Source organism: Mobula hypostoma, chromosome 5 (genome assembly GCF_963921235.1).
Source record: "Mobula hypostoma chromosome 5, sMobHyp1.1, whole genome shotgun sequence".
NCBI lineage: Eukaryota > Metazoa > Chordata > Chondrichthyes > Myliobatiformes > Myliobatidae > Mobula > Mobula hypostoma.
In genome coordinates this window covers 109,913,899-109,941,837 of record NC_086101.1, presented here as the reverse complement: position 1 = coordinate 109,941,837, position 27,939 = coordinate 109,913,899, and the positions used below count along the sequence as shown (strand labels likewise).

The window sequence follows — 27,939 nt, the reverse complement described above, 5'->3', positions numbered from 1 at the left end:
TTGGAAAAGGTGCATAAGACACAGCTTTATTCTACCGGTGAAAGAGCAGTCAGTAGCCATGACACAGTGATTAGTAGTAACACATCAAACAGCGTCACAAAAGAGTCTCTTTCTCAAAATGCATGCAAGAACACGTATAGGTCAGGAATAAGATCACTGATTAGCAAAATGGGTTCGGACTGAAACAGCCAAGACCACTCCCACACCCTGCCCTTCGCCATCCAGTTCCACAGCTCTTGAAGGTACCAGGAGTTGGTTTCATATTCAATTAGTTGGGGAAGGCAGGCTTTAGTGAGCAAGGTTAGTGGAGCAGGAGTTGCCTTTGCATAGTAGCCAAGGCTTGTGTTTAGATCAGCGAGTTCATTAGATGGGCAACATGAAATTGGGCGGCAGGGGCAGAGGGGGAGAGAGAGTGAGAGCAGGGACACACTGACAGAGATATGGAAGTGGTTCCAATTGGGAGTGCACGTGAAAGACAGAGGCACCAGAAATATACTGAACTACACACCAATGGAGAGGTGGGTACCAATAACATACTGTACATCACCAAGGTGTCACCAAAGGGGGAAACAGACATCAACGGCTCTACTGGGGACTGTGAACACCAAAGGAACAACAACAGAAACCAGGGTAATGAAAGGGGAATTAACAATTACAAGAGCAAGGTTAACGATCATCAGGGTTTCGACGGCTCACAAGCCTCTCCTCAAGGACGCTCAGAATCATTACTAATTTTCACAATTAAACACCGTGACTCTGCGATAAACGGAAGAGTGAAATGGCCAGGAATGAGATTCCAGATGAATAAAAGAACGCAGGTCTGGCATCTGAACAGTGACCTTCAGGAAACAATGTCTCTTGTTCTCTGACTGAAGGGTACTAAACATTCTCCTACATGCCAAAGGCCCACTGTAGCCTGTTCCCTGTCTGACTGAACGAGGGGTGACCTTGCGGTGTACCTCACCTCCCAAACACACAATAAAAAGAAAAGCATGAATGGTTGGAAGAGGGCTGTTGTGTACTGGGCGTTTGTAGTTTATCACACTCGGAGCTACGAGTTCCTCCTGCCAGTCGGTGCGTCCTGTTCTCTGGTGATCTCCTGAGAGCCCAGATCTGTGTTAGTCATCCCAGGTATCTGAGTGCAAAGGTCATCGTGGAAGCCACCAGTGCCCAGCGGCAATTCCAAGCGCGGAGTCAACTGATCGTGAACGGGGGGGCGGGGCAGGGGGGAGAGAAGGAACCATGTCATTGTGGTTCAGCAATGCAGCAGATCTTGGGTGGGTGGTTCAAAGCTTACATGTTCTCATAATTGCAATGATGGGAAAAATGCACCTACACCCTACTTAAGGTCACAGTGCTTGAGAATTGACATTCCCACAAATGCTCTGGGATTCAGTAAAATTATTGTTACACCTGAATAACACACAAGGATTTCTTCTGGATCAGGTCAACATTTGGCTTCCATGGCAATACAGAGCTGAATGCTTATTTCGTGCCAATGGACTATTGTTAGTTAGGATCAATGTCATTGGTTGGAATTATGGTTGCTGGTGAAGAAGGTTAACTGATAGTAGATACATTGTGATTAATGAGTAATGACATGGTTAAGAACTTCTATAATATGTGAAGAACAAGCATAATGTAGCTAAATAAATGAATCCTATGACTAATCCTGATTTCTTCTGTACACTTCTCTGTTTAATCCCCCCTCAATCTCCATAATATACAAAAAAGTTGAAGTTAGCAGGTGGAATTACTGGTTAAACTTGGCTGGGTGTTAAGGGTGGTAGCTAGTGGTTAGGCTGGAGGTTTAGTGGGTTAGTTTTAGAGTTAGATAACAGTCAATGGTTATTGTTTCAATTAGTGGTAAGTGGTTAATACTAGTGATTAGTTATTAATTAATGATTAAGATTTTGCACTAGAGGTTAGCTTTGGTATCATTAGTGAGTGTAACTATTGACTAGTGACTGGGATAAATATTAGTGTTCCTATCCCGGGAATCTGGGCCAGGAATCATTAGAGAATTTCTTAATAGCTACAGAATGGTGGTCAAATCCAGACAGCTGGAGGTGGGGACATGAATTCATCATTAGAGATCAGTAACACTGGTTATTACAGTTCAGTGTTAGGAGCAAGAACTAAGTTAGTAGTTAAGGCTAGGAACTTCTTGCGGAGGTTAACGGCTAATAAGTGGAATTGGAGATTAGAAACGGAATGGAGTGATTTAGGGGATTGTGATTATGTTTTAAATTAATAAACAGGATTAGGACTGAGAGTTACTGATCTCTCATATGGTGATTCCCCCATGCCAAAACTCCACGAGCACCACTTACCAACTGCAGATTCAGTGCTGGTCCGGACAAGGGATAAGGGGGTCTGTCTCAACCGCCAGCATCTCCTTGCTGAGAGAGAGGATAGAGGCACTGTGGGAGGGTCTTCATACACACTGTGACATCAGCTTGACAAACCCCTGACAGCAACCCCACCCCCCCGCCCAACCACTGACTACCAACCCTCACACACTCACAACTGCAGATTTGCATCAAGAAAGATGACTCTCTTTCCCTCCTTCACTTCCTCCCTCCTTCAGTCTTTCTCTCCATCTGTCTCACTTTTTGTTTCTCTTTCTATCTGTTTTTCTGTGTTTTTCTCTCTCTTTCTGTTTTCTTTGTTTTTCTCTCTATCTGTTTTTGCAGTGTTTCTCTCTTACCCTTTGTCTATTTCTCGGTTTTTTCTCTCCCTCTGTCTTTCTTTCTCTCTGCAGTCTCTCTCACTTTCTCTGTGTATCATCTGTCTGTCTCTCTCTGTCACCCTTTCTGTCATCTCTATCTGCCTCTCTCTCTGTTCTCTCTCAGTCTCCCTCTCTCTCTGTCAGCTGTCTGTGTTTCTCTCTGTGTTCTCGCTTTCTCCATTGTCACACTCTCTTTCTCTGTTGTCTGTCGGTCCATCTCTCTTTCTCTATGTCTGTCTCTCCTCCCTTTCTTTCTCCTGTTATCTATCTCTTGTTCTCTTTGTTCATCTGTCCGCCTGCCTATCTCCTGCAGTTGTCTGATAGGGGACCCCAGAGACCAAGTTCACAGAAGACACACAGAGCCTGAGTGGCACCTTCCCTAATGAGAAGAGGTGGGAAAAGCAATGGGCAATGGATGAGGACACAGCGAAGACATGGGTGGGACACGGATGGTGAGGCAGAAGTCACATGCAAAGATTCACTTTAATTAGAGTTGGGGAGTTCTGGCATCAGTTCCTAAACGAACAGGCACACAACATCTTGTCTTTTGAAGTGCTTGCTTCAGATTATATGTACAAGACCTGAAACCAAGAAAAGAAGAATCATTCATGCTTTAACCACTAATATTTGCTTTTAAGTATGCCAACCCCACATTATCCTCCAATTTACTATTCACAAGGATGGACCTAGGTTATAAAGATTATTGCCATTGGGTTAGGGACAAGAATGTTCAAAACTGTCTTGAAGTTGCACAGTACAGAAAAAGGCCATTCAGCCCTCAATATCCATGCGATCATCTGTACTAATCGTGCAGGTACATTCAGTGCCCACCTTACTGGGTACATCTGTATACCTGATCTCTGCAAATATTTAATCAGCCAATAATAAATTAGGGATGGGGTAAGAAGTTAATGCCCCTCCTCCCCTTCTTACCCTATCCCTAATTCTTTCTTTCTTTCTTCCTTTCTCTCTCACAATAACTCCTTGCCTGTTCTCCGTCTTCCTCTGGTGCTCCCCTCCCCCTTTCTTTCTTCCAAGGCCTTCCATCCCATGATACTCCCCCTTCTCCAGCCTTGTATCCCTTTTGCCAATCAACTCCCAGCTCTTGGCTTCATCCCTCCCCCTATTGTCTTCTCCTATCATTTCGGGTCTCCCCCTCCCCCTCTCAAATCTCTTACTATCTCTTCTTTCAGTTAGTCCCGACGAAGGGTCTCGACCCGAAACGTCCACTGTACTTCTTCCTATAGTATGAAAAGGATAATTGATCAACCAAAAAAACAGATCTCTGCATTAATGGAATGGGTGAAGAAACAGCGGGCCAAGAATGCCATTGGTCAGAAGCTCTATTTAAATTTGCAAAGTGAAATGAGGCAAATCTGCACAGCATCTGGAGGACCTTCGGTGGGCAGTTTAGCCAACTCAGTGGGCGGTGTTAATGGTGACGTCAATCATGTTGACAGGCAGCCAACGCTGACGGGTCCTCAGAAACAGTGACAGCTTGGGAACTCAAGGAACTGCGAGGTGATACTGACTCAATAGAGACCCCTAGTGGCTCAAGTGATGATGACAGTAATGAGGTAATTGGTCTGGCGGCCATGGCAAGACTTGGCCCAGTAAAAACTAAGAGAGCAAAAACACGCAGGAATGACGATGGAGAGTATGCAAGGAAAAAGGAGGTTTGTCATCAGCCACCGGATCTAGAAAATAATTGACAAATGGTCCAAGGAATTTCACATCCTAAAAAGGGCAGCTTTAAGACTTGGGCTGAACTTCAACAAATTAATAATATATGCAAATTTCATCTATATGATGGCTTTCAAATTTTTAGTTCCCATGCTAACAACTCAACAATTAAAACAGTTGACACGGTAAGTTGAAGATCGCATTGGAGAGGATAAACAGAATTTACCAGCTGGTTGGGAAGTAATTAAGGCATTGTTAGAGGTGTAAGCCCCAAGTAAGATTGATTGGAAGAAAGTGGCCAATTACAAACAAAAGCCTTCAGAGGATGTTTCTGAGCGTGAAAGCTGCTATAGGATAATTTGGTTCAATTACTCAGGGGTCCCAGGAATAAACAAAGATATGTCGAAGAGGCTATATGTGGCCCTCTCAAGTTGACTTTCATGGATGGCTTGAAACCAGATGTTGCAAAAATGGTGAAGGTAACAAAAGCAAATTGTTACAATACTTGCTGTTTCCTGCAGTGAACTGGTATAAGCTATTAAGCAAGTGGAGCGGAATATCAACGTCTGAATAAGATTGATACAGAGGGATCAACGGTCTCCATTTGCTAACCAGCAGAACAAATGGAACTGGATACGTGGTAGAAGAGGACATTGGGCGAGAACTTCTTGGCATAAGAAATCAACTTCACCACAAGGGCAAAAGCAAGCTCGACCCCCGACCTCAAGGAAACAAAAACGTTGATTGGATGGCACAACTTCGGGCTACAATTACAGATGTAATGGAGACGTTAAGACAGTTGTAAAAATGACTAGGCCTGGTCCTGCAACTGCAGTGGTAGAGCAAAAGTCTTATGGCTTATATACACTGCTGTCAGTGGACATGATCATTAAGATGATCATGACTGTACAAGAACAGTAACATGCCAGTGTGACGACAGACCAAGTTATCAGAAGATTGATGCCGATAAGAGGACAATGGGGGAACATTCAGAAATGTTAATGAGAGACGAGACGGATTAACGAAAAGGAGACACAGTTCCGAGTATTGTCAGAGACCGGTGGCTTTCAACCCTGAACTGTTTGAAGTTTGATGGACAGGCAATACCCCAGCAGGGGGATAAAAAGGGACAGGTTCGCTAAGGCACCAGACACACAACTCCACGAGGTAACGAGACCCTGAAAGTGGTTTGCCCCCACAAGTTGGTGGGAGTTTTGGAGGTCTGGTCGCGGGACCAGCCATAGACGCACAGGGTAGAAAGATACGGTCGGGCGGGAACCCGGTGTGTGTGTCCGCCCTTGCCTGGGTGCCGGGTTCACCGCAGAACAATCGTATCTGGAACAGAGGGGTCACAGTCGGTGACCTCAGAAGACATCACAAAGGGCTCGCCCGAAAGCTAACTGCGAGGAATATCGAAGGTCTGTTTGGAATCCGTTTTGAATATTCATTCGCTTTCGCTCTCTCTCTTCTCCCCGCCCCAACGGCACAACAGCGATTACTGCGAACTGAACTGAACTAAATTGAACTGAACTTTGCGTCACTTGAAACTGATCATTTACGCCTAGACTGCGATAGAGCTTGATTGATCCTATTATCCTAGTTCTGTGTACATGTGTGTTTTATCATTGCTAAACTGTTGCATTTATATCCTTTTGATTAGAGTACTGTGTTGCTTATTTCTTTAATAAAACTTTCTTAGTTCCAGTAATCCAGACTCCAACTAAGTGGTCCATTTCTGCTGGTTTGGCAACCCAGTTACGGGGTACGTAACACCAGAAAGATGCAAATTATCATAACGTGTCTTTGCTGAGCCCAGTTCTGATCCTGTACACTGATGGCTCCTCAACTATCAAGGGAGGAATTCAAATGGCTGGTTAGGCTGTTGTCACTGAAAATAAAGGGATAGCCTCAGGAAACCTGGCTCCTGATACCTCTACACCACAGGCTGAACTGAAAGCTTTAACTGAAACCTGTAAGCTAGCAGAAGGAAGATCAGCTAATATCTACACATATTCTCAATACACTTCCAGAGTTGTTCATGACTTTGGAAATTTTTGGAGACAGAGGATCTCTTACAGCCGTGGGAGCTCTGATCAACAAATGAACTAGTACAAGAAGTCAGGGAAGTCATGCAACTGCCATCTGAAGTTACAGTATTAAAATGAAACGGTCACTCTAAAACGGCCACAATGGAAAGCCATGGAAAGATAAAACTACAAAATGGGAAGCGAGAGAAGGAATAAGGAAAATTGAAGAAATATAAGAAAACCCAATAACGGGAACCAAGGTTAACACTGTGTCACATACGAACATGCAAGATATTCAAGAAACGCAAAATCAGTGTTCAAATGAAGAAAAGTGGTACTGGATGGAAAATGGTGGGCTATTAAACGATGATGGGGCATGAGATATGGCATTAGTCAGTGACTGGTAGCCCCAACTGAGCTGCTTCCTTACCTGGCACAGCAGATACACTCCTTAGCACACATTGGAGTGCAAAAGATGGTCGACAGATACTCCCAACTGTGGTGGAATCCAAAAGTGGTGCAATACAAGCTCAACAAAGAGCTGCAAGATGTATGACATGCCACAAAACAAATACCAGATCAACAGAGAAGGTACCTCAGCTAAGTACTTCTGCCCCACTTGGTCCGTTTCTGCATCTACAAGTGGACTACATTACTTTACCAAAGTGCCAAAGATACTCAGATGCGTTATTATTAGTGGGCAATTTTTCAAGATGGATGGATGCCATCCTAGTAAGAAAAGCTACTGCCACACACATAGCCAAAAATCTGTTTGATGATACTCCTCGATGAGGATTGATCTGGTATATCAACTCTGATGAAGGAACACATTTCGTTGGAAATGTTTGTTAAGAATTACGTCGACTGATGAACATTGAATGGTCTTTTCATTGCTCACATCATCCATAGTCACCAGGACAAGCTGAAAGAATGAATGGCATCATCAAACAAAGACTGACAAAGTATCACAAGGAAGGCATATTGTGGCCTACAGCTTTTCCTTTGGTTTTATGCAGCATCCGGGCAATCCCAAACAAGAAAACAAAACGGAGTCCAGCTGAAGCGGTGACAAGGCGACCTGTGTCACTACCAGGAACTCCCAATCTCAGTCAGGCTGATATACATGCTATGTAGGATAGTTTCATTGATTCCCATTTATTTCAGTGAGTTCAGGTCCAGAGCCATCACTCACTCCTCATAAGGGATGAGCAGCATTTGTGGGAAGAAAGGAATTATCAATGCTTTGGGTCAAAACCCTGCACCTGGTCTGTGATTGAAGAGCCCAGAGCCATCAATCACTCCCCATACGCTAACCCTTTCATTCCTGCGATCATGCCTGCGAACCTCCTCTGGAACTTCTCCATTGCCACCATTTGGCCATTTAGACCTCTCAAGGCAACTCAGCCATTTCCTGCTGATCTGCAGCTCCTCTTCTGAGCCTGTTCCCCATAAACCTCAATCCCTTGATCTGTCCAAATATTTATCTCTGTTCATTGTCATTATATTGACTGATCCAGCCTTCATCCTCCCTGAGGGGCAGACATTTCCAGAGGTTCAATGCCCTCTGATAGAAGACCTAATTTTAAAATGATCACCATCTAATCCTGTAGCACTGTCCCCTTGTTCAAAACTCTTCCACTGTCAACAACTTTCAACATCTACCCTGTCCAGACTGCCGATCAAATTACTTATAAATCAGAAATTCTATTTGTTAGAAAATATAAATGAAAGTCCTGTCGGACGCATTAATCAATGTCATTCATTACCTGAATTCAGGGTCAGCCACGAATGGAGTTACATCAATAAACCCGCAACACACGATGGCAGTGTTAACAGGCATTGAGACAGGCACACGCACAGGCAGAGATTGAGGGGATTGAGACCACGTGCAAGAGGGGATCACGTTAGATTAGCAGCATGGTCAGCACAGAGTTTGGGGGCTGGAGAGCCTGTTCCTGTGGGGCCAGGGTTGGGGGAGAGGGGAATGAAGAGGAGGGAGGGAGGAGGAAGGGAGGGAGGAGGAATGGGAGGAGAGAGGGACGGGGAGGAAGGAGGGAGGGGAGGAGAGGAGGGAGGGGCAGGAGAGGAGAGAGGGGGAGGAGAGGACAGAGGGGGAGGAGAGGACGGAGGGGGAGGAGAGGACGGAGGGGGAGGAGAGGACGGAGGGGGAGGAGGGGAGGGGAGGAGGGGAGGGGAGGAGGGGAGGGGAGGGAAGGGGAGGAGGGGAGGAGGGGAGGAGGGGAGGAAGGAGAAGAGGGGGAACGAGGGGAGGGAGGAGGAGGGGAGGAAGGGAGGAGGAGTGAGGGATTCAGAGTGTGCGGACAGAGTGGGACAGTGAGGTGGAAGGTAGAAGCAATTTGATGGACCTTCTAGCCGCGCCCACTACTCCGGCCCACCCCCACCCACCTGACACGTTCTGTTCCGGATCCCATCAGCTGAAGAAGGTTCCAAGCGCCAGGCCAATGAAGAGGAGTATAGTGGGCCCAAACACGGCACCGGCAGCATCTGCACAACGAGAGACAGTCTCACCATCTCGTTCAACCTGTCCGCACTCCCCCCATCCCCACTGTTTACTCCAATGACGAGGCAACTCTCAACCAACCTGCAGACAATCCACCCTTCTACCACCTACCCCCAACAGTAAGGGAGCCAACGAGGTGAAACATGGGGTGAGGACAGAGAGGAGCATGCAGGATTGAGGGACAGGATGGGGGTCGGGAGAGGGAGGGGCAAGGGGTTAAAGTTTAGAAAGGAGACGAGAGGGGTTAAAGTTTGGGAAGTCTGTGAAGCAGGATCTGGGATGGGTGGGTGGAGGAGTGGAAGAGGCAGTGGGATGAAGGGAGAGGGATGGAGGGAGGAAGGGAGAGGGATGGAGGGAGGAAGGGAGTGTGGAGGGATGAGGGAGGGAGGGAAGCAAAGAGGGGTGAGGGAAGAGGGGAGATAGAGGAAATGGGAGAGATGGGAAATGGAGGAGTGAAATTGGGGATTGGAGTGGGGGAGACGAGGAAAATAGGGTGAGGTTCGGGATACCTCTTCCCCTCCTTCACTCGGGTCACCTGGTTGGTAGAACAACGGTTACACTGGGACCTCGTTTCCCCACCACACTCTCCATCCCCATCCCCTCCTTTCCTAAACTCTCCGCCACCAACCTTTCCACTAACCACTCCTCTATATCCCCACCACTTCCCTTACAACCCCCACCCCTTCCTCACCCCTCCACCCCATCAACTCCCCCCTCCGGCCAACTCCAGGCGCAGCATGAGCTGCTTCCCACGGTCAAAGAGCCACCGAGGGACCCACCAGTGACGGTCAGTTTGATGGTGGCACAGGTGTCGAAGGATTGTGGCCGGTCGGTGTTCACCCTGCATTCGTAGATTCCAGTGTCATTCACAGTGAGCCCGGTCAGATTCAGCGAGGGATCTTTCTTCTCGAACCAGTTGGCGGCCACGGAGGTGCGGTCCGCGTACATGCGGTCCTGGTGTTTCTGCTGCTGAGGGTCTGTGTTGTGCACCACCATGGAGTCCTTCTGCCAGACCGCACGCTGCACCTCAGGCACCACCCCTGTCCAGTTGAACTGGCAGGGCAGTAGGACCCAGGAGCCACTCACCGCGTCGATGTCTTCCTTATGCTTGTTGCATTGGATCCTCGCTGGAACGGGATACAGGTACGTCAGTGGAGAGAGCGGTACTGGGTCACACTCACACTGTGTCACACTTGTACACGGAGTCACACTCACACCCAGAGCCACATTCACACCAAAGTTACACTCACATTGTGGCACATTCACACTCAGTTACACTCACGCAGTGTATAACATTCACACTGCATCATACTCACACCTGGAGTCCACTGGTCACACTCACACTGGTCCATGCACACACTGCATCATACTCACACCCGAAGTCATGCTCACACTGGGTCACACACACAGCGCACACTCACAGTGTCGCATTCACACTGAGTCACTCGCACCCAGAGTCATACTCACAGTGTCACATTCACACAAGTGTTACAAACACCCAGAGTCACAATCACACTGCATCATACTCACACCTGAAGTCATGCTCGCACTGGGCCACATACACTGGCCACACTCACACCCCGAGTCACAATCACACCCAGTGTGACACTCACATCCAGAGTCACTCAGTGTCACTATCACACTGTGTCACAATCACACAGGTGTCACACTCACAGCGTCACAGCCTTACTGTGTCACACTCACACTGGGCTACACATACACAGTGTCACACTCAAACTGTGTCACTGTGTCAAGTTCAAAGTAAATTTATTATCAAAGTGCATATATGTCACCATATACAACCATGAGATTCATTTTCTTGCAGCAATCTCAATAAATCTATGGAATAATAACCATAACAGAATGACTGCACCAAACTGGGTGTTCAACCAGCATACAACAGACACCACACTGGGCAAGTACAAAAAGAAATAAATAATAATCATAATAAATAAGCAATAAATATTGCATGGCATTGTTTATGTTGTCAAAAATTCTATTGCATTTATTTTGTAGCAAATACCTGCAAGAAATGAATCTCAAGGTAGTGTATGGTAACTCTGATAATAGTTTTTATTTTGACTTCTATCATTTGTGACTCCACCTAAACCAATTCATTTCTCTCTTTCTCACCTCCAACGAAAAGTGCCAAACCTGAAGCATTGACTTTATTTCTCTCTCCATGGATGCTGCCCGGCTTGCTGAGTATGTCCAGCAGTTGGTTGACGCAGGCAAATGGGACTAACTCAGAGGGCATTGGGGTCGGCATAAACGAATTGGGCTGAAGGGTCTGTTTCAACAACGTACGATTCTATGATACATCACTCATCTTGATGGACACGGCACAGTGCCAATTAAAAGATGAATCACTTAACTATTAACATTCAAAATGCTTGCCCCCTTACCTTCTTCTTTTATTCCTCCCTTCCCCCCAACCTTCTGATTCTCCTCTGAGCCTCCCACTTAAGTCTCCTTTCCCAGGCACCCATCTGTCATCTTTGTCTCCCTCCCACTCCTGGGTCCATCCAGCTACATCCCACACAGGATCTTCCTTCCCCCTCCCCACCAACAATGGCCATTCTCCTCTCACTGGATTCTTATCTCCCTCCAGCAGGAGATGCCACACTCCCCACCTCCCCGCTCAATCTGTGTTAATCTTTAACCTCTCTCTCGCCCTCTTTGCCCCTCTTTGTCTGCCTCTATCCATCATTCACCCATCAGCGTCCCCCAACTCCACCCACTCTCCTTCTCCCCCACCTAGCAGTACCCGGCTGACATCTCACAACCCCTCCTCCGTCCACCAACCGCCTCAAAATTCTTTTTCACCTCCTCGTTACAATGGGCCATCATGCCTCTCCATGCCCTGATGCACAGCTTTGACCCAAAACGTCAATACAGTAATTCTTTTCTTACCACAGGTTCTGCTCAAAACTTGGGGTTAACATACGAGGAGTATTTGATGGCTTCAGGTCTGCACCCGCTGGAGTTTAGAAGAATGAGGGGGGATCTCATTGAAACCTATCAAATATTGAAAGGCCTGGATAGAGTGGATGTAGAGAGAATGGTGGGTGAGCCTAGGACCAGTGGCCACAGCCTCTAGAACGTCCCTTTAGAACAGAGATGAGGAGGAATTTATTTAACGAGAGGTGTGAATCTGGAATTCATTGCCATAGACAACTGTGGAGGCAAAGTCATTGGATACATTCAAGGTGGAGATTGATAGGTTCTTGATTAGTAAGGGTGTCAAAGATTATAGGGTGAAGGCAGGAGAACAGTGTTGAGAGAAATAAGGAATGAGCTATGATGGAATGGTGGACCGGACTTGCTGGGGCAAGTGGCCTAATTCTGCTCCTTTGCTGGTCTTATGGTCCCACAGCATTTCTCCAGCAGACTGTTGGTGGCTCGCCTCATTCCCAGTACTCCTGATCTTTGCTACCCCTCTAATATCCAGATATTTGAATGAACCTAAACAGAGACTTATTCTCCAATGAATTGATCCTTCCATGTTTGAGCAGTGGGGTTAGACCATAAGACCATAAAACAAAGGAGCAGAAGTCGGCCATTCGGCCCATCGAGTCTTCTCCGCCATTTTATCATGAGCTCATCCATTCTCCCATTTAGACCCACTCCCCGGCCTTCTCACCATAACCTTTGGTGCCCTGGCTACTCAGATACCTATCAATCTCTGCCTTAAGTACACCCAATGACTTGGCCTCCACTGCCGCCCGTGGCAACAAATTCCACAGATTCACCACCCTCTGGCTAAAAGAATTTCTTCGCATTTCTGTTCTGAATGGGCGCCCTTCAATCCTTAAGTCATGCCCTCTCGTACTAGAGTCCCCCATCATAGGAAACAACTTTGCCACATCCACTCTGTCCATGCCTTTCAACATTCGAAATGTTTCTATGAGGTCTCCCCTCATTCTTCTAACATCCTAGGAATACAGTCCAAGAGCGGACAAACGTTCCCCATATGTTAACCCTCTCATTCCCGGAATCATTCTAGTGAATCTTCTCTGTACCCTCTCCAACGTCAGCGCATCCTTTCTTAAATAAGCAGACCAAAACTGCCCACAGTACTCCAAGTGAGGTCTCACCAGCGCCTTATAGAGCCTCAATATCACATCCCTGCTCCTATACTCTATTCCTCTAGAAATGAATGCCAACATTGCATTTGCCTTCTTCACCACCGACTTAACCTGGAGGTTAACCTTAAGGGTATCCTGCATGAGGATTCCCAAGTCCCGTTGCATCTCAGAACTTTGAATTCTTTCCCCATCTAAATGATAGTCTGCCCATTTATTTCTTCTGCCAAAGTGCATAATCATACACTTTCCAACATTGTACTTTATTTGCCACTTCTTTGCCCATTCTTCCAATCTATCCAAGTCTCTCTGCAGACTCTCTGTTTTCTCAGCACTACCAGCCCCTCCATCTATCTTTGTATCGTCAGCAAACTTAGCCACAAAGCCATCTATTCCATAATCCAAATCGTTAATGTACAATGTTAAAAGAAGCGGCCCCAACACGGACCCCTGTGGAATACCACTGGTAACCGGCAGCCAACCAGAATAGGATCCCTTTATTCCCACTCTGTTTCCTGCCAATCAGCCAACACCCTATCCATGTATGTAACTTTCCTGTAATTCCATGGGCTCTTATCTTGTTAAGTAGCCTCATGTGTGGCACCTTGTCAAAGGCCTTCTGAAAATCCAAATATACAACATCCACTGCATCTCCCTTGTCTAGCCTACTTGTAATTTCCTCAAAATATTGTAATAGGTTTGTCAGGCAGGATTTTCCTTTAAGGAATCCATGCTGAGTTCTGCCTATCTTGTCATATGCCTTCAGGTACTCTGTAACCTCATCCTTGACAATCGGCTCCAACAACTTCCCAACCACCAATGTCAAGCTAACAGGTCTATAATTTCCTTTTTGCTTCCTTGCCCCCTTCTTAAATAGCGGAGTGACATTTGCAATCTTCCAGTCCTCCGGAACCATGCTAGAATCTATCGACTTTTGAAAGATCATCGCTAATGCCTCCGCAATCTCCACAGCTACTTCCTTCAGAACACGAGGGTGCATTCCATCTGGTCCGGGAGATTTATCTACCTTTAGACTATTCAGCTTCCTGAGTACTTTCTCTGTCGTAATTGTGACTGCGCACACTTCTCTTCTCTGCCACCCTTGAGTGTCCGGTACACTGCTGATGTCTTCCTCAGTGAAGACTGATGCAAAATACTCCAAGGATTAGCCTCCAATCTCCAGAGAGCTTGGGAGTATTGGAGCGTGCTGCAGATGTGGTAAGGTTGGGGTGTTCTTGTCAGAGGAAAGTGAGGCGGCGGAGACTTACCCTTTGCAGAGCTGAATGTGAGTGTCATGAGGAGGAGCAGCAGGAGGACTCTGGGTGCCGCCATTGCCGGGAGCACAGGAGCTGACCTGCAGAGGAAATACAAAAGACAATGGACAACATTGAGAGAGAAGGAGAGTGAGTGAGTGTGGGAGAGGGACTCGAGAGAATAGGAGGAGAAAGAAGAAGAGAGAAAGAGAGAGGGAGGGATGGAGAGAGGGAAGAGTCAAAGAAACACATAGAAAGAGAGAGGGTACAGAGACATGCAGAGAGAGAAAGGGAGAGAGTGTAATATTGAAAAGTGAAACAAGAGAGGGTATGCAGATGCAAAGAGAGATAGAGAGAGACAGATGGAGATAAGGTGAGAGACAGAGGAAAAAATGGAAAAAAGAAAAAAGATGGCAAAGACAGAGTGAGATGGAGAGAAAGATATCAGACAGGGAGTGGGGGAGAGGGGAGAGAGAAATAACAGTATGCATGTTTCCCACTCCCCTCAACTCCACGTCCAAAACTCTCAACACATCTCATCCCACTGTCCACACATAATAAATCACACCCTGCAGTCTAATCCCACTTTAATACCCCACCCGGTCTAATCTCCACCCCCCAGATAATCTATCCGGGAACCAACATATTGATGCCATCACGAAGAAGACACACCAACAGCCTCTACTTCATTAGGGGTATGAGGAGATTTGGTATATTACCAAAGATGCTTACTAATTTCCTTAGGTGTTTGGTGGAGAGCATTCTGACTGGTTGCATTACTGCTCGGTAGGGAGGGGCCACTGCACAAGGTCACAGGAAGCTGCAGAGGGTTGGAAACTCAATCAGCTCCACCGCGGGCACAATCCTCTCCAGCATCGAGGTCATCTTCAATGGGGAGCCTCAGGAAGGCAGCATCCATCACTAAGGACAGTCATCATTCGGGACATGCCCTCTTGGCATTGCTACCATAGGGGAAGAGATACAGGAGCCTGCAGACGCACACTCAATAATGAATCATTTAGCAACAGCTTCTTCCCCTCTGCCATCAGATTTCTAAACGGCCATTGAATCTATGAACACTTTTCATCACTTCTTACATAATTTTATATATTGCACTGTACTGCTGCTGCAAAAACAAAACCAAGTTTTGTGATGTGTGAGTGATGATAAACCTGATTCTGATATGGGTCTCGATTGTGGACTGAGATTGGGAAGGGGGCCAGGACAGGGGAATAATGTTTGGGAAAGGGGGAAGGGCAAGGGGAGGGAGCAGGAACCATCAGAGTGACATTCTGTAATAATCAATAAATCAATTATTTGGAGTCAAAAAGAGTTTGGCTTGTGTCTCACAACAAATTTCACAACATATGCCAATGACATTAAACCTGATTCTGATACTGGGGTAGGAAAAGCTCACCAGGAAGGGCGGGCTGAATACCGAATAACATGACCCTCTGAGTGTGGGGGGGGGTCAAAATCCTCCACCAGGAAGCTCCCACCCACCCACATTGAGGACAGAGGGGTCTGTTGACACTGGGATCTGGAGCAACACACAAAGTGTGGGAGAAATTCAATGAGTCAGATAGCAACTGTGGAGGGAAATGGACAGTCAGCATTTTGGGCTGATACCCCTATCTGTTCTAGCCCAACCTGTTGTGTTCCTTCAGTGTTTTCACCCTCACTGAGACCATGAGTTCGAGGAGCAGTGTAGGCCGGGGGCCGTGGTCGAGTGGTCGGTGACTTGGGCCGGTTCCCCCACCGAACTTAGTCTGGTGAGGCGGGTGTGAGGACACCCAGCAGGACTAAAAAAAAAGACCTGACAAAGGGCGGATGAGCTCCTTGTGAGCCAACGGCCATCTTCCATGGAAGAGATTAAAGCCTCACCATGTATCTGCGAATCATATGCTATGCACCTAGTTAGAAGAGATATGATGAACTTGGGCGCTGCACTGTGTGCCTGGACCGGCCCAAGGCCTCCGCCTAAGGAAGGGCCGAGCTCGAAGAAGCAGCCACGGCTGGAGGCCGACACGGCCCCAGGCTCCAGTTCAGCGGGCGGTGCCAAGGCGGCCAGCAAGAACAAACTGGAGGAGAGGCTGTACTCGGTGCTGTCGCAAGATCGAAGAAGATGGAGGTGCATAGCCGCCAACCCTGGATTCAGGATGGCACCCACTGACTGACTGACTGTAGGCCATTCATCAAATCAATTCTGTTCCACCATCAAATTATGGTTGATTTTTATCCAACCCCATTCTTCTTCTTTTTCCCTATGTCCCTTAACTACCTTATCAATCTCTGCCTTAAGTACACCCAGCGACTTATCCTCCTCAGCCATCTCTGGCAATTAATCCCACCACCTTATGGCTGAAGAAGCTCCTCCTCATCTCAGTTCTAAAGGGACACCCTTTCATTCTAACTCTGTGCCCTCAGACCCAAGACTCTCCTACCAATGGAACTATCCTCTCCGATTCCACTCTATCCATGACTTTCAGTAGATTCCCCCCTCGCCCTTCCAAACTCCATCAAGAACAGGTCCAGAGATGTAAGACACTCCTCCCACATCAAGCCTTGGGCTCATTCCCGTTAGCCTCCTCTGGATCTTCCTTGTATTCCTCGCCCCTTGCTCAGGGACAGGGACAAGATCCCTTGGCCTTCTCATTGCTACCATGAAAGAGGAGGTACAGGAGTCTGAAAACATGTACTCAGCATTTTAGGGACCGTTTCTTCTCCCTCATCCATCAGATTTCTGAGCGGGCAACAAATCCATGTAAGCTACATCACTTTGCTCTTTTTTTACGCTACTTTTTTAATTTAATATATACAGTGTCTATAAAAAGTATTAAACCCCTTGGAAATTTTCATGTTTTACTGTTTTACAACATTGAATCACAGTGGATTTAATTTGGCTTTTTTTTGATGCTGATCAACAGAAAAAGACTCCTTCATGTCAAAGTGAAAACATCTCTACAAAGTGATCTAAATTAATTGCAAATATAAAACAAAATAATTGATTTCATATATATTCATCCCCCTTTAATATGACACACCAAATCATCACTGATTTTAGAAGTCACATAATTAGTTAAATGGAGATCTGTTTTTGGAGACCTGTGTGCAGCTAAGGTGTTTCAATTGATTGTAGTAAAAATACTCCTGTATCTGGAAGGTTCAACTGCTGGCGAGTCAGTTTCCTGGCAAAAACTACACTGTGAAAACAAAAGAACACTCCAAGCAACTCACAAAAAAGTTATTGAAAAGCACAAATCAGGAGATGAATACATGAAAATTTCCAAGTCACGGAATATTCCTTGGAGTACAGTTAAGTTAATCAACAAGAAATGGAAAGAATATGTATGGCACAGCTGTAAATCTGCCTAGAGCAGGCCGTCCTCAAAAACTGAGTGACTGTGAGGAAGAGACCCATGACCAGGAGTTACAAGCTTCAGTGGCTGAGTTGGGGGAGACTACACATTCAACAACTGTTGCCCAGGTGCTTCACCAGTCACAGCTTTATGGGAGAGTGGCAAAGAGAAAGCCACTGTTGATAAAAAAAAGCTCACATGAAATCTCAGCTAGGGTTTGCTAGAAGGCATGTGGGAGACTAAAGTCAATTGGAAGAAGCCAAACGCCGCACATAATCAAAAACACACCATCCCTATCGTGAAGCATGGTGGTGGCTGCATCATGCTGTGGGGATGCTTCACTGCAGCAGGCCCTGGAAGGCTTGTGAAGGTAGAGGGTAAAATGAATGCAGCAAAATACAGAGAAATCCTGGAAGAAAACCTAATGCAGTCTATAAGAGAACTGTAACTTGGGAGATTTGTTTTCCAGCAAGATAATGACCCCAAGCATAAAGCCAAAGCTACACAGTAATGGCTTAAAAACAATGTCCTGGAGTGGCTAAGTCGGGGTCCAGACCTCGATCTAATTGCAAATTTGTGGCTGGACTCGATCCCCATGTGATCTGACAGAGCTTGAGCAGTTTTGTAAAGAAGAATGAGGAAGCATGGCAGTGCCTAGATGTGCAAAGCTGATAGAGGCCTATCCACACAGACTCAAGGCTGTAATGGAGGTGTTTCTACTAACTAATAACTTAAAAGAGGGTGAATACTTATGCAATCAACTATCTTGTGTTTTATATTTGTAATTAATTTAGATCAATTTGTAGAGATGTGCTTTTACTTTGACATAAAAGAGTCTTTCTATTGACCAGTGTCAAAAAAAGCCAAATTAAATCTACTGTGAGTCAAATCTGTAAAACAATAAAATATGAGAACTTCTGGGGGCTGGGAAGAGGGCGTTGAATACGTTTTATAGGCACTGTACATTTCTAAGAATGGTGGGGTGCAGATATGTCTTTACCAAGGGAGGTGTAAGGCGCTCCTTCCCTCCGTTAGCCTGCAGGTCACCCTTGGGCAAAGTGTAGGAGCTGTTTAGCCCCCAGTCAGGGTCATGTGAAGCCAAGGGAGCAGGTGGTACATATTACAAGTCCTGCTTATGTGACCACTGACGCCAGGCAGACAATCTCTGAGGAATGTTGACAATGGGTGGGGTCACCCATCTTGGAAAGACACTGCCCAGAAGAAAACAATGGCAAACCACTTCTGTAGAAAAATTGCCAAGAACAATCATGGTCATGGAAAGACTTTGATCACCTATGTCATATGAGAAGGCACATAATGGTGATGATGATACTTCTTATTATAATTTATAGATTAATATTATGCATTGCTCTATACTGCTGCTGCAAAACAACAAATTCATAACATATGCCAGCGATATTAAACCCGATTCTGACTCTGATTCAGGAAGGAGGTAGCTTTTCTGTACACTTTCAAGATCAGTACAATGACTGAAGGTCCAACAAGATCAGGCAATGCATTTACCTATGCCCCTGTTACCATGTTGAGATAAATATACAGTGTATATCTTAATCCCCTCCACTTTCTTCCCTAGTAATAATGATGGGAGCCAACAGGAGAGTAACTGCAGGAGGGCCTCACCCTCGACGAGGAAGGAGTGACCATCGGTCTAAGGCAGGGGCCCCTAACCTGGGATCTATGGTCCACTTGGTTAATTGTATTTGTCCATGGCATTAAAAAATTTGGCAATCCCCAGTCTAAAGAGACAGAAGCAATTATAGCACAATGACAGATTGTCAAAAGCAAAGATGGAGAGGAGAGAAGGTCCACTTTCCTCTCCTATCAGATTACTTCCTCTTCACGCCTTTATCTTTCCCACCGACCTGGCTTCACCTGTCACCTTCTAGCTATCTTCTTTCCCCTTCCCCCACCCCCACTTTTTTATTCTGGCATCTTCTCCATTCCTGAAGAAGGGTCTCAACACAAAACGTCAACTGTTAAGTCATTTCCGTAGATGCTGCTTGACCTGCTGAGTTCCTCCAGCGTTTTGTGTGTAACGCTTAGGAGGCCAAGGATTACCAAGCTGCCTTGTCCTTGTGGAAATCCAAGGTCATGAGCAAATTTCTTCACCCAGAGAGCCAGCGAGGCAAGGAGGGAGTTCACTGGTGTTGGCCGCCCTATCCCCAGTAAACTGCCAGCCTCTTCGACAAACATCTATAAATGCACAGTGCAGAGTATCCTGCCGGACTGCACCACAGCCTGCTATGGAAACACCAATGCCCAGCAACAGAAAGTTCTACTTCTTACAGTCCAGTACGTCACAGGCAAATTCCCCCCTACCACCACCAAGTACATTTACAAGGAGTGCTGCCATTTGAAAGCAGCATCCATCATTAAAGACCCCCACAAATCCAGGCTATGCTCTCTTCTCACTACTACTATGGGCAGGAGATACAGAAGCCTTAGGTCCCACTCCACCAGGTTCAGGAAAAGTTATTAAGACCATGAGACATAGGAGCAGAATTAGGTCTTTCAGCCAGTCAACTCTGCTCCATCATTCTATCATGGCTGATTTATACACCTCTCAGCTCCATTCTCCTGCTTTCTCCCCATAACCTTTGACAGTAATCGAGAACTTATCAACCTCCACTTTAAATATACCCAATGACGACCTCCATAGCTGTCCATGGCAATAAGTTCCACATATTCACCACCCTCTGGCTTAAGGAATTCCTCCTCATCACTGTTCTAAAGGGACGTCCTTGTAATCAGAGGCTGTGCCCTCTGGTAGTAGACTCCGCTACTATAGGAAACATCTCCTCCATGTCCACTCTATCTAGACCTTTCAATATTTGATAGGTTTCACTGAGATCCCCTCTCACTCTTCTAAATTCCAGCAAGTACAGGACAAGAGCTATCTCGCGCTCATCATTAAGTTAACCCACTCATTCCCCTACAGCCATCAACTAGCATTAATAATTTCACTCATCGCATCAGTGAACTGATTCCACAACCTACAGACCCATTTTTAAATCAATTACAACTCATGTTCTCCGTATTATTTATTATTTGCAATATCTGTCTTCTTTTGCACATTGGCTGTTTGTCCAACTTTGTTTGTGTATAATTTTCATAAATTCTACTGAATTTCTTTATTTTCCTGTGAGTTCCCGCAAGATAGTGAATCTCATGACAGTATATGGTGACATACAAGACCATAAGACCATGAGCCATAGGAACAGAATTAGGCCATTCAGCCCATCGAGTCTGCTCCACCATTCTATCATGGCTGATCCCAGATCCCACTGAACCCCATACACCTGCCTTCTCACCATATCCTTTGATGCCCTGACCGACCAGGAAACCTTCGACTTCCACCTTAACTATACCGACCAGCTTGGCCTCCACCAGTCTGTGGCAGAGCATTCCACAGATTCACTACACCCTGGCTAAAAAAAAAATCCTGCTCACCTCTGTTCTAAAAGGTCACCCCTCAATTTTGAGCTGTGCTTTCTAGTTCTGGACACCCCCACCATAGGAAACATCCTCTCCACATCCACCCTATCTAGTCTTTTCAACGTTTGGGAGGTTTCACCCCCCCCCCCCCAACGTTCAGTGTGTACAAGCCCAAAGCTGCCAAACACTCCTCATATGTTAACCCCTTCATTCCTAGAATCATCTTTTTGAACCTCTTCTGGACTCTCTCCAATGACAACATGCGTACTTTGATAATATTGTACGTTTACTTCGACTTTGTCTTTCAAGCAGGTAGGGTGAACACACACTGTCTTCTTCATAGGGGTGAGGAATTCAAGAAATGGTGGGCATAGGCTTGAGATGAGATGGGAGGGAGTTAAAAGGGGAGCTGAGGGACAATGTCTTCACCCAGAAGGTGGTCAGCATACAGATGGAGCTGCCGCAGGGAGAAGTTGAGGAAGGTGCACTGACACCTTAAACAAAGGACGGTGCACCTCGGGTCACAGAGCACAGAAACAGGCCCTTCAGCCCATCAGGCTAAAGCCAGTCTTTTTGCTCATCTACCCACATTAGGACCCGATCCTCCTGGGTGTCCTCCCAAATGCTTCATAAATGTAGTGGTTGTGGCAGATTGTGTCACAATAGGTAGACAGTACACAGGGAGATGTGGCAATTGGTAAAATTCCACTTTCCCCAGAACAGTTAAATCATCAGGCTCTGAACCTTAGACGACAGCATCACTCACCTCAAATCTGAAACTGCTTCCACAACCAATAGACTAACCTTTAAGGGCCCTACAACTCATAATCTTGACATTTATTGCTTATTTATTTATTTTCATTTCTCTTTTTCTTTGTATTTGCACAGCCTGTTGTCTTTTAAACATTGGTTGTTTGTCCGCCTTGGTTGAGTGCAGTTTTTTCATTGACTCTACTGCGTTTCTTTGCACTTACTGTGCCTGCCCACAAGACAATGAATCTCAGGGTAGTACACAGTGACAAATATGTAGTTTGATAATAAACTTACTTTGAACCTACTGGTGCAATTCTACACTGCCATCATAGAGAGCATCCTCACATCAGCTATTACTGTCTGGTTTGACGCAGCATTCTCTCACAGTGTATGAACACTACAGCCAACTGTCAGGTCAGCAGGAAAGGTCAATGGCTGCAGTCCACCATCACTGCAGGACTTGTCTGTGACCAGGATTAAAAAAGCAGGCAGGAAAAATCAATACGGACACTACCCTCCCTGCAAGCTGCTTTATCCAAAATCTCACCTCTGGAAAACACGATAAGGCTATTAAAAAAACAAAACTTTTCGCCATCTTAAAACTTTCTACCCCCAGGCAGTTAATATGACCTATCATTCTAGTTAGTCCCCCACACACATCTGTACTGTGCTGTAAACACCACATTTAACTACAATTTATAATGCTGTTTTCATTGTAAATAAATGCTGGGATTTAGTATTTATGCCCATTTTATTCCATATCCATACTTTAGGCTCCAACTTTACTTTTATATAATTCCTTATAATTGTTGAACATTGTTGTTTTTGTCACCTGTCATGCTCTGACCAAAACACCACAGTCCTAATATATATATAAAAATGTATATGGCGAATAAAGTTGTTCCTTGGTATGCACCAAATGCGGAAAAATGGGACAAACTTAGATGGACACCATAGCACTTCCATGTTATGATCCTGCAACCTCCCCCAAAAGGCATTCCAACTTTGACCCATGCAAGGAACACTCTTCATTCAAAAGTAAAGTCTGCCTCCTCTCCTCTCTCAACTACAGAATTCCCGCAGACCAAATGCAGAATTTGGATTGGAGATGTTCCAAATCTATCAGTCTCCCGATCTTGCCGTCTTCCCGTCACTATCCGGAACCGAGCCCGCAGGATGCGTGACGGGACAGCGCAGTGAGGCGGACGGGAGGGTGGGGATGGAGGCTGTGAGTCAGATCCCTGGGGAAACTGATCAATCACGGAATATGCAGAGCTGGGAGGTTCGGGAGCAAGGTGACCGAGCGGTTGATATCTGAGTCGCTGCAGTCCTTTCGAGTCGGGCGTTATTTTTCAGGCGTTGGCGTTGGCTAAGATCAGCATTTATTGTTTACTCCTTACTGCCCTCGAGGAGGTGGGGTCGAGCCACCTCCTCGATCCTCTGCTGTCCTTCTGTTGCTCCCACTATGCCTTCGGGGAGGGACTTCCAGACTCATGCCGCAAGAGCCCCCGGTATACAGGTAATTGCTTGTGTCTTGGATAGGCCTACAAGTACTCATGCGACAGCAACAACTCCCCATTTACGTAGCGGGAGATGTGTGAGAATAGTCAAAGAGGTATGATCACACCAAACTTGGCAGCAAGGTATAAAATCACAAGACACAGAAGCAGAATTAGGCCATTCTGCCCATCAAGTCTGTTCCACCATTCCATCATAGCTGATTTATTATTCCTTTCAACCTCATTCGTCTGCTTTCTCCCAACAACCTTGACACCCTTATCAATCAAGAATCTTTCAACCTCTAAATATACTCCATGACTTGACCCTCACAACTATCTGTGGCAATGAATTCCACAGATTCACCATTCTCTAGCTAAAGGAATTCCTCATCTCTGTTCTAAACATCTCGAACATCTCTATTCAAGGAACATCTTTATATACTGAGGCTGTGCCCTTTGACCCTAGACTCCCCCAGTACAGGAATCTTCCTCTCCACGTCCACTCTTTCTAAGCCCTTCATTATTCCTTCAGTTAGTCCTGACGAAGGGTCTCGGCCTGAAACGTCGACTGCGCCTCTTCCTATAGATGCTGCTTGGCCTGCTGCGTTCACCAGCAACTTTGATGTGTGTCCCTTCATTATTCGATAGGTTTCAATGAGATCCCCCCCCATTCTTCTAAACTCCAGCAAGTACAGGCCCAGAGGCATCAAATGCTCCTCATACGTTAACCCTTCCATCCCCAGGATCATTCTCAAGAACCTCCTCTGGACCCTTGCCAATGCTGGCACACCCTTTCATACATAGGGGGATAAGGAAACCGAAGCCGCTCACAATATTGGTCTGACCAGTAATGTTAAGTCTTAACATTACAACCTTGCTCATGTATTCTAATACAAGAAGTGATTTCAGGCTCATGAATGAAAAACTGGGAGAGAGAGATAGAGTGTTATGGGTGAGAGGGGGAGAGGGGAGAGCCATAGCAAAGGAATTCAGCTCATCAGGCAGCATCTATGAAGGGGAATAAAACGGTTGACATTTCAGACCGAGGAAAGGGAAGAAGCCAGAATATGAAGGTGGGTGGAGAGCGGGAAATAAGTACAAGCTGGCAGGTGATAGGTGAGACCAGGTGAAGGGGAAGGTAAGTGGATGGGCGGGCCTTTATTGCATGGCCCACTCTCCTCTCAAATTCCTTCTTCTTCAGTTTTTTACCTTTTCCTCAGCTTCTTATTTCACCCCTCCTTTTCCACACACCCACCTTCCCCTTCACCTGGTCTCACTGGCCAGCTTGGACTCCTTCCACATCTCCCCCACCTTCTTATTCTGGCTTCTGCCCCCCACCCCCAACTTCCCTTTCAGTCCTGGCAAAAGGTCTGGGCCTGAAATGTCAACTGTTTATTCATTTCCGTAGGTGCTGCCTGACCTGCTGAGTTCCTCCAGCACTTCGTGTGCTTTTCCAGCACCCGTGCCTCTGGAAGGAATTCATTATGTTGAGGGTGAGGTAGCTGTATCTGGTGTGATACTTCCACAGTGGAATTGCCTGAGGTCACAACGATCTCCGGTGACCGCGAAAAATCGATTAATTGCCCCATTCGTAAATTAAACCACACGCAGACAAAATGACAGAGCGACTGGCGAGCTGTTCCTCCACATTAAGCTCCACAGTTGGTGCGTTACTGACCTTGCCTGGTACCCAGGAGCGTGGCAGTCACAAGCAGCCGATTCCCATGTCTGAACACCGTCCGGGCGCATTGCATCACCCTGCCCCATGCCCCTCCTGGTACCCAGGAGCGTGGCAGTCACAAGCAGCCGATTCCCATGTCTGAACACCGTCCGGGCGCATTGCATCACCCTGCCCCATGCCCCTCCTGGTACCCAGGAGCTTGGCAGTCACAAGCAGCCGATTCCCATGTCTGAACACCGTCCGGGCGCATTGCATCACCCTGCCCCATGCCCCTCCTGGGTACCCGGCAAGGTCAATAAAGCACTCGCTGTGTAATGTGCCCTCGTGATCCCCTCTCCACATAGCCTGGCATATTCCAGTCCTTCGGCCTCAATGCCGGGCTCCAACCAGCCAACACTACTACTCCTGTTCCCCTTTCTCCCTCTCTCCCCTCCTGGTGCCCTGTCACGCACCCTGCTGCCCCTCCCTCCACTCAACACCTCCTCCTGTCCCTGCTTCCCTCTCCCTTAGGCTCCAATTAGTCTCCCTCTCCAAACCTCTCATTCTCCCTCCTCACCATTGATCACCACTTCCCGGCCCTCAGTTTCATTCTTGCACTCCCCACTTCCTTCACACCTCTCAACCTCACCTATCACTCTCCTTACCCCACTCCCCTCCCTACCCTTCCCCCCCACCCTCCCCACAGTCTTCCCCACCCCTTACTACTCCCCCACCACTGACATCCCTTCCCTGGCTCCTCTCCCCACCCCTTCTCCTTCCCCACAACGTCCACACCCCTCAGTCCCCACTCCCTATCTGTTCAACTGCTCCACTCTAACTGCCCCCTCGCAACCTAACTCACCCGGTCCCCAATGAAAATTTCCCCAACTCTTAATACCTTCCTGCACCTCAACACCCACTCACTACTCTCACCTACACCTCCTTCTGCCCCTTCCGTCCGTTCACGCCCTTCCTGCCATACCTCCCCACCCCTCACCAACTCCTCCCACTCTTTCCCTCTCCTCTCCCCTCCATTCCTCGCCCACCCCTCACCCCTCTCCCCCTCCGTCCAATCACGCCCTTCCTGCTATATCTCCCCACCCCTCACCAATTCCTCCCTTCCCCCTCCTCTCACTCTCTCCTCCCTTCCATCCAGTCACGCCCATCCCCCACTCTTTCCCTTTCCTCTCCTCTCCGTCCAATCACGCCCTTCCTGCCATCCCTCCCCACCCCTCAATCGCTCCCTCTCCCCTCCCCTCTGTCCAGTCCACCCTTCCTGCCATCCCTAGCCCACCCCTCACATCCCTTACCAACTCCTCCCTTCCCCTTCCCTCACTCTCCCTAACATTTAGTCACGCCCTTCCTGCCAACCCTCCCCCACCCCCCACACCCCTCCCCTACTTCTTCCCTCCCCACCCCTCAATCTCTCCCCTCCATGCACTCCCCACCCCTCCCCTACTTTTTCCCTCCCCACCCCTCAATCTCTCTCCCCTCCATCCAGTCACGCCCTTCCTGCCAACCCTCCCCACCCCCCACACCCCTCCCCTACTTCTTCCCTCCCCACCCCTCAATCTCTCCCCTCCATGCACTCTCCCCACCCCTCCCCTACTTCTCCCTTCCCCACTCCTCAGTCTCTCCCCCCATCCAGTCACGCCCTTCCTGCCGTTGCTACTACCACTCCTCACCCCCTCCGTCCAATCACGCCCTTCCTGCCATACCTCCACACCCCTCCCCTACTTCTTCCTTCCCCAGTCCTCAATCTCTCCCTCTCCCCTCCTCTCTGTCCAGTCACGGCTTTCCTGCCATCCCCCACCATCCCCGCTCCTCTCTCTTCCCCAACTCCCCTCCGTACCTCCCGGTCTTCCGATCGGTGTGAAATGCCTTCTCGCCGCTGCAGTCTGCAGCTCCCGCAGCCCCTGCAGAGAAAGCGCTCGGCCCGCCCTCCGCAGGCCCCGCTCCGCACACCAGGGGCGGGCAGCCAGCGGGAGCTGGAAACACCACTATTCATCAGTCAGCCCCTCTGCCAGTCTCCGCCGCACCCGTTATCCCTCACCCCCGCTCCTTTCAACTGCATGCCCTTCCCTTCCCTTCCTCTCCCCACATTCTCTTATCCTCTCCGTCCGTACTAGCTGGATCTCCCCTAGTGACCCCCCCCTCCGCCCCGTCCATCCCCCATTCCTTTTTCCTTGGGCTCTCTCTTTCTTTCCCCTCCCCCCCCATCTCTATTCTGCTTTCCCTTTCTCTCCCTATCCCTCTTCCCTCCCTGGCTTTCTGTCACTCCCCACTCTCCCTTTCCCTCTGTATCAATCTCTGTATCTTCCTCCATCACCTCTCCCCCTCTATTTTCCTGTATATTCTTTCTTCCGCTCTGCCTCTCCATCCCTCTTTGTCTCCCTGCCCCTCTCTTGCTTTGCTAATCTCCCCGTTCGCCCTTCCTGCGGTATATCCAGCTCCTTCACCCCTCCTTTTCCCGTATCTCCCCATTACCGTCACTCTCTCTCTAAACCTCTCCTTTCTGTATCTCACCATCTTCTGCCCCCTCTATCTTTGTCTCTCTCTTCCTCCTCTCTCTTCACATCTCTCATCAGTTTCCTCTCGCTCTCCATGGTCCTGCATCACCCTCCCCTGCCTGCCCTTTTCCATCTCCCTCCCGTCCCCGTCGCTGTACCCACCCTCCTCCCTGCTCTGCCTGACACTGTCCTTAAATGCCTGGTTTTCCTCAAGCTGGAGACGTGCTGCACTGCAGACTGCAGTAATGAATGCGAGTGTCTGCAGGGTTGCCCTGTTGCCCTGGCACTCACCGTCTAAAGGCCCCGCTGAAAATGGTCTTGCTGCCTGCTTCTGCCACTCCAAGGCCAGCCTTTCAACACGACTGATAAACCAGCCCTGGTGACGTATGATACAGAGTGACT

The 27,939-nt window shown here is 47.5% G+C and overlaps 1 protein-coding gene across 3 annotated transcripts; it reads right to left on the bottom strand.

The window, feature by feature from the left end:
• On the bottom strand, positions 1-27,939 carry LOC134346907 (uncharacterized). 3 transcript variants are annotated; one of them, XM_063048743.1, is made up of 5 exons: positions 27,829-27,939; positions 14,316-14,401; positions 9,742-10,089; positions 8,848-8,946; positions 1-3,312 (listed from the first exon to the last, which is right to left on the bottom strand). In XM_063048743.1, exons 2-4 carry the CDS (start codon positions 14,377-14,379, stop codon positions 8,873-8,875), a joined length of 486 nt encoding a protein of 161 aa, XP_062904813.1. In that variant the 5' UTR covers positions 14,380-14,401; positions 27,829-27,939; the 3' UTR covers positions 1-3,312; positions 8,848-8,872. The 3 variants fall into 3 exon arrangements, with proteins under 3 accessions (XP_062904813.1, XP_062904814.1, XP_062904812.1); XM_063048744.1 differs by lacking the exon at positions 27,829-27,939 and adding an exon at positions 26,880-27,149; XM_063048742.1 differs by lacking the exon at positions 27,829-27,939 and adding an exon at positions 25,046-25,422.

Bases quoted from the DNA above. Each gene is read 5' to 3' on its own strand.
- LOC134346907 (XM_063048742.1), bottom strand. From the start codon at position 25,212: ATGCAATGCGCCCGGACGGTGTTCAGACATGGGAATCGGCTGCTTGTG. The intron at 10,090-14,315 runs GTAAGTCTCCGC...ATCCCGTTCCAG, and splicing joins CACATTCAGCTCTGCAAAGG to CGAGGATCCAATGCAACAAG. The intron at 8,947-9,741 runs GTGGGTCCCTCG...CTCGTTGTGCAG, and splicing joins CATCAAACTGACCGTCACTG to ATGCTGCCGGTGCCGTGTTT.